The 12,400-nt window shown below is 32.2% G+C and overlaps 2 protein-coding genes across 3 annotated transcripts in view; both read right to left on the bottom strand.

Moving 5' to 3' along the window:
• LOC111634245 (venom protein 302-like) overlaps nucleotides 1–1,668 on the bottom strand; it is a 6,469-nt gene extending 4,801 nt beyond the window's left edge. The window contains exons 1-3 of one of the 2 annotated variants that reach the window (XM_023378973.1): nucleotides 1,563–1,668; nucleotides 1,439–1,489; nucleotides 1,239–1,359 (exon numbers count right to left, since the gene is read on the bottom strand). In XM_023378973.1, the coding sequence (XP_023234741.1) occupies nucleotides 1,239–1,359; nucleotides 1,439–1,488 (171 nt within the window). In that variant the 5' untranslated portion in view covers nucleotide 1,489; nucleotides 1,563–1,668. Of the gene's footprint in view, nucleotides 1–1,238; nucleotides 1,360–1,438 lie in introns of both variants that reach the window. The other variant, XM_023378972.1, reaches the window with a different exon arrangement.
• A 2,945-nt stretch (nucleotides 1,669–4,613) lies between these two features.
• Nucleotides 4,614–11,919, bottom strand: LOC111634241 (MATH and LRR domain-containing protein PFE0570w-like). Its single transcript, XM_023378967.1, has one exon. It carries the CDS (start codon nucleotides 11,804–11,806, stop codon nucleotides 5,897–5,899), a length of 5,910 nt encoding a protein of 1,969 aa, XP_023234735.1. The 5' UTR covers nucleotides 11,807–11,919; the 3' UTR covers nucleotides 4,614–5,896.
• Between the last annotated feature and the right edge of the window lie 481 nt (nucleotides 11,920–12,400).

Here is a 12,400-nt window from a genome sequence, read left to right as displayed (position 1 = left end):
GATCCACAAACCCCATTACAATATCTTTTTACTAATGACTTAATTTCAACATTTCCGAACACAGCAATAGCACTAAGAATATTACTTACATTGCCGGTTTCAGTTGCGTTTGGTGAAAGGTCCTTTTCAAAGTTAAAAATTATTTAAAAAAAAAACTATTTAAGATCAACAATGCACCAGCAAAGACTAATTTAGCTATAGTTTCAATTGAACGTGAAATCTTAGACAGCTTGGATACAAGAAAATTGATAGCAGATTTCGCAAACATAAAGGCAAGAAGAGTTAAATTTCTGTAGATAAATATTTATATGGTTTTACACCTAAGACAACAAAAATAATTTAGTAATAAAAATAAATAGTTTTTCTTTGTAAAATATTTATTTTCTTTTTTCACACCCTTATGAGACAACACTGAAGAGCCTTTCTGGCAAGCTCAGTGTAGGTAGTCGTAGTTAAACAGGGGGCGGCATAATCGGTATTGCACTCCGGCGTTCAAATAGCTAGCGGCGCTTCTGATTGGGACCGTTGTGGATCTGGCCGAACCCATGATGGGCCTGGGGGAAAAAGTTCTCTTATGCCCACAGAGCTGAGTTTTAAAAAATCTCAGGGATCCGTTCCCTGGTTCCCCAGAACGGTAGGCTAACATCTTAACCACTCGGCCATCAGGGCCGTCTTATTGACGCTTTATCGAGGTTTAACTATGCTAACTTTTTTCTGTAGAAATTATATATTGATTTTAACTCTACTTTGCGGGTACTTTCCTTTTTCATCGTGTCTATCGTGGATTCTACCATAAATGATTAGGTGGTAAGGAACAAGACCAACATATGCAGATTAACTCACTCATGGCATTTCTGACCTCTCTAGAGACATGGCCGGATAGCCAAGCTGTTAGGGTTAGCTACTGCTCTGTGGAACTCGAAATCAAATCCGAATGGGTCAGTAAAATCCTAGAAATTTTCGGAATGGTGCATCCGGATATATTGAGCCCCATCTCTCACCACCCGGCTGTCCACTGTGAGCCTGGTCGAACCCATATTGGGCTTGTAAAAAAATCCTCTGAGTGCCTTTAGGGCCGAGTTTTAAAAAAGACCTCTCAACAGAGGTAAATGGACCCAAGAGATCGCTTTATCTCTTTAGAAAACTAATTCGAATCTTCTAGAGAAGCATGAGTTATGTTTAACGTTCGCACTAGAATATTATAGAATATTAATTCACATTAATAAACATTTTCTTACCTTAGCACATATTACGCAACACTCGCAAACGTCACGAGTCAAACCTGCAGGACAATCTTCTTCTGTTTTCTTTTCGCACGTATTTTGGTCGCAAGCCAGACAGGTTAAAGCTGATATCGTGCTTTATAAAAAGCGAAGAAAAATTTAATAGAATTCAAAAACTCGATCAAAATATAAATTAATTTATAAACAGTCCATACTTTTCCATACAAAATAACACGCATAATGTGAAAACAAAATACAAATTCATTCTGTAAAAATACAGATGCACAGTATAAAACCGATATATTCAAAGAGAGAACAAGATGAAGACAGTTTACTCACTTTTACTTTATTTCTTTATGTATGATGATGAATACGTGTAAATTTCTCCAGTTTTATTCTAATCTATATCCTGTTTTCTCGAAACAAATTGCATCATACACGTTATCTTTAACGAAAGATAATTTAATATTTTGTACAAATAAGCAATTTAATCATTAAAAAAATCGGATATATATTATTACGACATCGGCACAATACCGGACTACAATTTTTACCTTCTTTTTAATTTAAAAAAACCACGTGACTTCCAATCCATCGGAAGTTTTCGTAGTTATCGGGGGCCTCTGGTATTTGATCTCGATTTTCATCTGCCCAACCCATTTCTCGAGATTAACGAAGAACAGACGGGCATCAGCGAGACATACAGGTCTGCAATCTGAAAATTGCTGTGCAATGAATAAATCGATTATATGGATAAGACATTGAAATTTCTTTATGTTGAAGGATCCTAATACTTAACATTGAATAAGGTAATTTAATAAATGTTTTTATTAGTCTTGGGAGGCCTACAGGTGGCTGAGTGGATAAAATCACCAAACATCGGTCTTGGGTTTGCCCCACACCAACTTGGGTTGGTTATGTGGAATTTTCGTGTTTCCTTCACGTACTCAGACCTATAGGGGCCGGTTTCCCATAGAAATTCAAGAAGCATTTCTCCTTGGGAGATCGTTTGTTTGTTTTGCTATAGCAACGCAACACTTCGGCGATCTGCTTAAGGGAATGTCTTCCGGGAGATCTTTTTTAAGGGTAAGTGGCCCCTATTCAGGAGTTACAGACGTGGAGAAAACTCCACACGTGGCCAGCCCGTCCGGTGAGGCGCGAACCCACAACTAAACAACCAAACTCCTACTGTTCAGGGAACGAAACCGCTTGGCCACTGGTGGACTCTTGGCAGATTGTATACGGCAACGTCACATATGGGCAATCAAACCAAACAAAATCTTTTTTAGCATATAGTACAAAAAAGGGTTATAGGATTGATGCTATAAGGCAACACAACACATGGGAGATCTGACAAAGAGGGATGCCTCCCGGCAGGACCTCTTAGGGGAAACTAACTGTATAGAAGAAAACATGTAGAAAATCTGGGTGGCCAGCCCGTTGGTGAGGCGCGAGGCCGCGACCAACAACTATCCTTCAGTGGTCTTACCCATTCCGCCACTGGTAAGCGCAAAAAAAAAAATAAATAAATTATGAAACCAATAAACCTTTGAAAGATTAATCTAAAACTGGTTTAAGTGCATTTTAAACAGGAATTTAAATTACGTACAGTACATCTATTTTAATTTTATATTCATTTGTCTTCGCGACACAGTCACTATCAAAGCTAGTTATATTCTTTCCTAGATTATTTCATATTTAATTCTGTTGAAAATTTATTTCGCCTTCTTCTATTCGCTAGTTAATACTGTATTCAAAAAAAGATAAATTTTAAAATCTATTATCACAGTGTACAGAATTTTATTTCTCAGTATGGGGCGTCTCTGAGATTTCCAAGAATTAGAAACAATTATTATTTTTAAAAGACTGAAATTCTTCGAACGTACTAATTACAGATTACTTTATTTCCTGTTATATTGTGTAATAAACTGCATTAAATAAATTTCTGAGAAGGAAATTCCGGCATTTTCATTTATATCAATGCTATTTGCATCCGCAGTCTTTTAACGAGAGTTGAATTTATGAGATAAACTACTCTGAATTATGAGATTACCTTATAAATTTATATTATACGCGTATTATACTATACACCAGCGAATATACACGGCAATAGTCGAGTTTCAAAACTATCAGTACATGTGATTTGGTTAGTTGGTACACGTGGTAATAGGAGGCTATATATACCAAGATTGACGAACTTGTGGAGGGTCGGAAAAATTATCTGGCACTCATAGGGGCCTGGAGATCTTGAAACGTCGATAAATGCAAAAACGTTGATTTTTTTTTGTATGTTGTGTGTAAGTCACCCACTTACTCACTTGCAGAATTTATAAAACTGCGTCACGTTATTTCAGTTCAAAAATTCTCTCCAGAACACTTAGTCTGACCAACCCAGGAAGGCGATCTCTTCAGGTATTGTTCTACTTTACTAATCATTCGCAGGGGTGAGGTATAAACATGAGTCAGCTAGCGTCCGATTGACATGCATTAGGGGTAGAGGGGTTAAACTATGCTGACCAGTCACATGACGCACCTTTATCTCTTCCAATGGTCAGTAACCTAGTCCATATCCTAAGGGGAGCGCCTTCCTGGGTTGGTAGCAGAGCCGGCCCTACCATAGGGCGAACGGAGCAGCCGCTCTAGGCGCAAAGTCCAAGGGGGCGCCTCAGTGGTAAAGAAAAGTAAAGGGTATAAATTAGGGGCAACCAAGGGGGGCGCCATAATAGGATCTCGCTCCATCCTTAAACTTGCCTCGGGCCGGCACTGGTTGGTAGACTGAAGATTTGGCATGACTACTGTTATCAGGAAGAGTATGATGTACAGGGGACTACTAAAATCGAGATTATGTATTTTACATTAAATTGGAAATATGATTAAAAAGTGCAGCTCAGCATTGTGATGATGTCACAATAATTTAAGCTTGAAGTTACTAATTGTGACAATTAGTAACTTCAAGCGTAAAAATATTTCAAAAATGTTGAAAGCTGCTCTAGAATTGTCACATGGTAATGCTAATGTTGAATAAGATTTTCAATTCAAAAAGATCTTCATGGAAAAATTTACATTAAATTTGGTAATGATATGCAAGAGTGCGTTAAAGTCAGAAAAATAATCAAAAGTTAATTATTATAAGTAAAGTATTATTGTCAATGGCTCAAGCCGCTGCTGCTTGAGCCATTGACAAGAGATATTTACATGCTAATAAGAAACAAGAAATAATAAAACAAGAAAAATTATTGTTCACTATTGATAACCCATCTGATTTTATTCAGTATAATTGATACTGTACGTGAACTGTACTAAGATTAAATAAAGAATCAACACAAATGAATAAATTCTGGAACTATGAAGACTTTTAAAAATAATAGGGCATCAAAACTAGTGCAATTAAATGCAAGAAAATAATGCCACAAATATCTTGTTTATAAGTTAAATCCATTCAAAAAATCCCATTGAGAAACTAGGTAGAAGAGCAAACAATTTACACTTGTATTTCTCAACAGGAATTTTTGACTTTTGAATAATCCAAACTCATATAACCAAGATACTAGCCGCAATTTTATGCTATGGGTGTCTTGTTAAATTCTTGTAAGAAAGTTTGTTCAATCATAATGATTCTACAAATATAAACATAATAGAAGTATGCAAAAAATGCAGCAGAGATGCAGAAAAAAAATGAAAACACTAGAATGAAAGCAAGAAATAAAATTGATAAAAATGTACAGGGTGTCCAAAAAGTTACTGTGCAATGGAAAAGGTTTAAGTAAAGTTTTAATAAAAGCAAAGTTTTGGTTAGGTATATGTGCAGCATTGCATATGAGACTTATGGATCTCCTATGCAATGCTGTAAGCATAACTTTAATGTCATTACAAATTTCTCACTGCACAGTAACTTTTTGGACACATTGTATTAAATGTGGATGGTAGAACGTGATTACCCATAAAAGATATCTCTTCAGATTATCTTGATTAAATTAATACACAATATTCAATAACACAGGTTCTCTTTTTTTAAAAGTTATATTTATTATTTCCAAGTTTTTGCAAATAATCTTTTTGTATAATGTTTCTTGCTAATATTATTTGTAACAATTACAACATAATAATAATTGCAAATAAAACAAAAAATAAAAATTCAACAAACCTGTGTTAAAACATCACCTGAATAAAATCTTCAATACAATGCACCGTGACTGAACTCAACAAAATATTCACATACAAATAAACAACTTTCTGGGACATAAAAATTTTATGGATTTTCCACTATAAATAACACAAAATTGCATTTTCGTAACTTGTTCTCTACTTCAGTTTCTATGATTTTGCATGTTAAAGGGTACTATTAATTTCTTTTTTCATATATTCATATATTAAATATAAAAAAAAAATAAAGATTCAACAAACTTCACTGTAAAAAGATTTCCTTATATTGTTATATAATCTATCTTTTGATATATTAAATAAACAAGTTATATTAAATAGTTGTATTATATACAAATATAGCTGTATCATAATAATTATATTTTATAAAATGTGTAAAAATAAAATCAATAAATTTTAAATCTGTTTGTTAATCCACTCGAGAACGATTCTACCTTCAAAAGGGAAGATAATACAATTCTGGAATGGTTGTTGCATGGCAGTGATTTAAATATTTGTAAAAATGACAAGTTTTATGTAGTTTCTTTCAGTTTCAGGAAATCGGAATACAAATTCCTTATTGTTGAAACTTCAGAAGTATACTGATTTTGCTTCTCCATAAAATCAATGAGATTTTCGAAAGATTCTTTGACAGATTCAAAACTAATTTTAGAACTGTCATTATTTGAGTTTAATATATTATTTGCAGTTCTAACTGTTTCTCTAAGCTGTTCATTAACTGTAGACTGAACTACAGATATGTCCTTGTGATTATCCTCATCTGATGATTTTACATCATCTTTGCTATTCCTTGTTTTCTCATTTGAGAATATACAATTATTGTTGTGATTTTGGTTATTGGAATTTAGGTTATCTTGGATTTTCCCAGGAAAAACAAGTGTCTTTGCAATGTTTTCACTATTTGTGGTTTCTGTTTGAGAAGCAATACAATTTATTTTAAGATTTTCAACATTTGCTTCATTATTACTTTTAATTTCATTACTTGAAACAGAAATTTGTGTATTATCTTCATTATTCTCAGTTATATTCAAGTCAGCACATTCATTTGTTTGATTATCTTCATTACTCTCAATTCTATTTGAGTCAACACATTTATTTATCTGATTATCTGTGTTTAATTTCTTATTTTGAACTTTGTTAGGCAAAATAGCAGTACTTGTGGCATTTCCACTATTGTTAGTTCTAATATTTGAGTTTATCTGATTGTTTGCATTCACTTTTTTATTTTGAGTTTTCTTAGACACAAGTGAACTTGTTTTAACCTTTGTTGCTTCTCTTCTCTCTTCTACAGTAGTAACAACTTTATCATTCATGAACCATTTATCAAATTTGTCCTTAGACAAGTAAGACTTCAACAGTTTTTTAACTTCTAAAGATTTTGTACTACCAATATAATTCTGTAATTCCAATTTTAATTTCTCTTCCTTGTCAACTTCAGAAGGGAAACCTAAGAAATTTTCATTGTCGTCATCGGAATCAAATATTACAAAGGTAGGCCAAAGTAGTTTCCAGGCTTGCTTTAAATCTGACTTCTTTACATTATTCCAAGCTTCGGAGGCTTTCCACACAGCGGTCTTTATTGTATAATTTTCAAAGAAGTCATTAAGATAACCGTCATACTTACAAAGACTTTCTAAATAAACTGTTCTATACTGATGTTTAAAGTTTTGGATTATTCCATTATTTACAGGTAAAATTAAAGAGCTAACATTACAAGGTAGACAGATTGTAAAAATATTTCCATTTTGTAGTTCATCACTATTTGTATAAGCTGGACTATTATTTATCAGTAAAAGTGCTTTACTGTTTTGTGGTAGACCAATTTGTCTAAAGTGATGCCTAACTTCTAGAACAAAATGATCATGAAACCAATCCTTAAATGTACATTTATTCATACAAGCACTTCCTTGAGCTCTGAAGAGAATCGGAAGATACTTGATACCTTTAAAAGGCCTTTGATGAAGTAATTTGCTATTGGCAACTATCAACAAATTGCATTTATGTGTACCAGCAGCATTAACACAGCATAATACTGTTATCCATTCTGTACTTTGTTCATTTCCTGTAAAAATAGACATTTTGTTTTTGCAACTTAAAGTTGCTGTGGGTAATACTTTCCAGAACAAACTACTATCATATGCACTGTATATTTGTTCTGCTGTTAATTTATTTTTAGCCACAAGCTGTTCAAATGTTCCTTTAAACTTTTGTGTATTTTCTTCTATGTCATCATCTAGCTCTTCCTCTGTTAATTCATTTTCAGTTGTGTCTACCATTGATGCATTCTTGCTCTCTCTCTCCCTTACTTTGTATTCAAACAATTTTTCAAAATCTTTAATACGTTTTGTTTTTAATTTATTTCCTGTTTTATATTTTTGAAAACGTTCACCATGTGGATGCCTATCATTTACAATTATAGTGTTCTTATTTTCATTATTAATGTAATTCTTTTTGAAATGCCTCAACCAAACATCAGAATATGAACATGCTTTCTTTATTTTCATTCTCCGATGAAATTCTTTTGCTTTTCTTTTAATAGTTGTATCATCAATTGATGTCTTACCTTCAGCTTCCAATTTTTTGTACCAAGTCCAAACTTTTTCATTAACTGTTGGAACTCTATCACATAAAATATATTTTTGTGAATGTGGAGAGTCATATTTATTAAAATAATCAGAAATTATTGCTTTATTTCTTATTAGACGACGTAGAGTTGTTTCTCCAATATTAAACAGCAGTCTAATCCTATTTTTATCCATACCACTTTTCAATAATTTAATTATATCCATTTTTTGTTGAAGGGTCAGTGAGATATGCTTCCTCTTTGTTCTGTTCTCACTACCTTCTATATCATGATTTTTCTCTTTCTCATTTGATTTATTTTTTGTTACTTTTGCTATTAATCTATTTTCTGTTTCTTTTTCCTCACATTCAGAAGTTACTTCTAATTTTTCTGTAATATATGCATTTTTGTCTTCTGCATTATTTATTTGTTTACGTTTTAATTTTGCAAGTAATTTATTAAATTTTTCTGTATCCTGCACAACTCCATCTTTTTTGCTACTGTTCTTAATAATTCCATAGTACAGCTTGAAAGATTGCAACCATGCTGTCGAATAAATAAATTCTTTCTTTATTTCCAATTTTTTATGTAATTCTTTAGCTTTTCTTATGATGGAAGTATTACTGACTGGACCTTTACCTTTAGCTTCCATTTGTTTGTACCAAGACCAAAGTTTCTCATCAACTTCAGAAAGCATATCAACTTTGTTATGACTAATCCTTTTTCTTGAACACAAATCATTAGTATTATGTTCAAGAATCACAGCTTTATTTCTTAATATGCGACGTACAGTTGTTTCTCCAATGTTAAAATGGTGTGCAATCATATTTTTGGATATGCCATTTTCTACTAATTTAATTATATCCATTTTTTGTTGAAAGTTTAATGTCATATACTTCTTAGTTTTATTCCTACCTTTCATACTATATCTAAGATGTTCCTCTGTTTCTCTTCCTCCAACATCATACTCAGATGTCTCTTCACAGTTTCTTGCCAAATCTGCATTTTTTTCCTTTATATTTTTTACTTTGGTTTTTACTTTACTTTTGGTTTTAAGTTTTCCAAATATTTTATTAAATGTCTTTCTATTATCTGCAGTAGTTGTATTTCTATTTTTAACATTAATGCCATGACGCCACTTAAAACGCTTCAACCATCCTTCAGAGTATGAACATGCTTCTTTTATTTTCATTTTCTTATGTAGTTCTTTTGCCTTTTTAATTATAGTTTTACCCATGACTGGACCTTTTGCTTTCATTTTTTTGTACCAAGACCAAACTTTTTCATCAACTGTTGGAACTCTACTTACTTTAATATTTTTTCTCAAATGCATTAAATTACACTTATTAGCATTGAAGTCAAAAATTCTAGCCTTATTTCTTACTATGCGACGTAGAGTTGTTTCTCCAATGCAAAAATGACGAGCAATTTTACTTTTTGGTATACCACTTTCTACCAATTTAATTAATTCCAATTTTTGTTGAAGGGTTAAAGATACACGCTTTCCCTTTGCTATATATCTATCATCATTTGTTTGTTCTACTTGAATATCATTATCATCATTTATAATTTTGTCATTTATCTGTTCCTGTATTCTGATGTCATCATTTATCTTTTTCTCTACTATGTTTGTATCATCATCTGAAATATCATTGTTTACCTGTTCTTCTGTAATATTACAGCTTGTCTGCTCTTCTATTGTATCCTTATCTATTGGATTATCATCATTTTCCTGTTCCTGTATGCTGATCTTATCATCATCCATACCATTAATCTGTTCATCTACTGATGTGCCTTCTTTTAATTCTGCTGCTAATGAATTATCTTTCTCAGTTATCTTGGAATCAACTTTTTCTTCTGGTTCTTTTGTAATGCCTATATTCTTCTCTTCCCCATTACTTGATTGTTTATCTCTTAATGTATTAACTGTTGTAACTTTTTCACATATTTCATCAAATATTTGCATATCATTTGCAACTTTAATGTGTTCATTTTGCATCTTAAATTTCTTAATGTCATAATACCATTTAAAATGATTTAACCAGCCCATTGAATACAGACAGATTTTATTTATTTTCATTTTCTTATGGAATTCTTTTGCTTTCCTTATGATGGCTGCATCTTCTATTGGATTCTCACTTTTAGCTTTCATTTCTTTGTACCATGACCAAACTTTTTCATCAACTTCTGGAACTCTCTTCTGTTTAATAGTTTTTTGTAAGTATCCAAAATTATGAAATTTATTAGCATAAAAGTCTAAAATTTTGTCTTTATGTTTTATAATATGAGATACAATTGATTCTCTAATGTTAAAATGACGAGCAACTTTATTTATGGCTATACCACTTTCCACCAGTTTAACTATATTCACTTTTTGACGAATATTTAATTTTTCCAAATACTTCTTCCTCAGCCTAGTGTATATATTATTGTTTATCTGTCTCTTTGTTGTATTTCTACATCTTTCCACATTATCATTTATCTGTTCTCTTGTGTTATCATCATCTATATTGTCATCCTGTACTTCTATTTCTGTTGTATTTTTGCATTCTTCCATAACATTATTACTTATCTGTTCATCTGTCATATTGCTACATTTTTCTGCACTATTGTCATCAATATACTTCTCCACCAAATCATTTTTTGTCACTTTTTTTATTAACACAATTGCTTGTTTATTTGCTATATTATTTTCAAATATTTCCTTACATTTTTTTGCAGTATTTGTGTTAGTTTCTTTTTCTTTTAATTTATTTTCGATTTTAAATTCTTCAAGTAATTTATTGAAAGTTTGTGCATCATATGTAATTACATTATCATCTTTTCTAATGTTCACAATTCCATAACGCCACTTGAAATGCTGCAACCATCTCATAGAATAAATACACTCTTTCTTCAGTTTCAATTTTTTATGCAATTCTTTAGCTTTCCTTATGATAGTTACATCACTGATTGGACCTTTGCCTTCATCATTCATTTGTTTATACCAAGACCAAACTTTTTTATCAATTGGAGCATTTTTATATCTAATATATTTTAACGAATGCTCAGAATTATTATATTTATCATCATAATCACATATAGCTGCTTTATTTCTTATTATACGTCGTAGAGTCGTTTCTCCAATATTAAACAGCAATCTAATCCTATTTTTGCCTACACCATTTTTCAATAATTTAATTATGTCCACTTTTTCTTTAAGAGTAAGCGACACATGTTTTCTCTTCATTCTGTTCTCATCACCTGCACCTTCATTTGTCTCTTTCTTGCCCGACTTGCACTTCCTTACTTTTGCCATCAATCTATTTGCTCGTTCTTTGGCCTCATATTTAGAAATCACTTCCGAAATTTCCTTAGTATATGTCTCTTCAGCATTATTTAAGTGTTGACTTCTTAATTTTTCCAGAAATTCGTTAAAAGTCTGTGCATTGTAGGTTACCGCATTGTCACTTTTATCGTCAATTCCGTAACGCCACTTAAAACATTGCAACCACACCATTGAATAATTGCAAGACTTCTTTAGTTTTAATTCTTTATGCAATTTTCTAGCTTTTTTCATAATGGCCACATCACTGACTGGACCTTTGCCTTCACCTTCCATTTGTTTGTACCATGACCACACCTTTTCATCGACTTCAGGTGTTTTGCTTTCCTTGATATTTCTTGAGCATAAGTTAGAACATTCAAAAATTTCTTTTCTTTTCTTCACCATACGACGTACAGTTGATTCTCCAATATTAAACTGGCGAGCAATCTTAATTTTAGGTACGCCAATCTCCACTAATTTGATTAAATCCACTTTTTGTTGTAATGTTAATGCTACGTGCTTCATTCTTGATTTATTGTTGGCAGTCAGCATTTTGATGTATTTAAATTAAATGTCTAAAGTTTATTTTTTTTATTTTTTTTATTTTAGCATTATTTACATGCGAATCAAAACTGCTAAAAACATCACATCAAAACAGACGATAATATCGGATGCATAGCGCCACCTGACGAAGTTCGTGTTAGAAATCGATTTTATTTTTTTAATATTTTAAATTGATTTAACTTTTCTCAATTTGTTTTTAAAATCGATTGCTTCAAGCGGAAATAGAATTAATTAGGTATAATTAAAGGTTTAAAAATTCAAAAAAATGATTTATTTTTTATACGAGGAATTTTTTTAAAAAAAACTCTTTGTCCTCTGGGCACTAAAGGGTCTTTCGGCAAGCCCGTTATGGGTTCGGCCTGGCCCACAATGGGGCGAACGGATGGTGAAAAACGGGCACAACATATCTGGATCGACCACTTCCCCGAAAAATTCATTGCGTTTTTCTGCCCGTCATGATTTCATCCCGGGTCCCCCAGAACGGTAAGCTGACACCTTAACCGCTCGGCCACCCGGTCGCATATACGAGGCATTATCATGTTATGCGCTGCATTGCTGGCTACTTTATTTATTAAATTAAAC

The sequence above is a fragment of the Centruroides sculpturatus genome, unplaced genomic scaffold (assembly GCF_000671375.1).
Source record: "Centruroides sculpturatus isolate CEXI.00-Female unplaced genomic scaffold, Cexi_2.0 scaffold361, whole genome shotgun sequence".
Classification (NCBI taxonomy): Eukaryota; Metazoa; Arthropoda; class Arachnida; order Scorpiones; family Buthidae; genus Centruroides; species Centruroides sculpturatus.
The sequence above is the reverse complement of the archived record's forward strand: the minus strand, read 5'-3'. Positions and strand labels throughout refer to the sequence as shown.

Bases quoted from the DNA above. Each gene is read 5' to 3' on its own strand.
- LOC111634241 (XM_023378967.1), bottom strand. From the start codon at position 11,806: ATGCTGACTGCCAACAATAAATCAAGAATGAAGCACGTAGCATTAACA.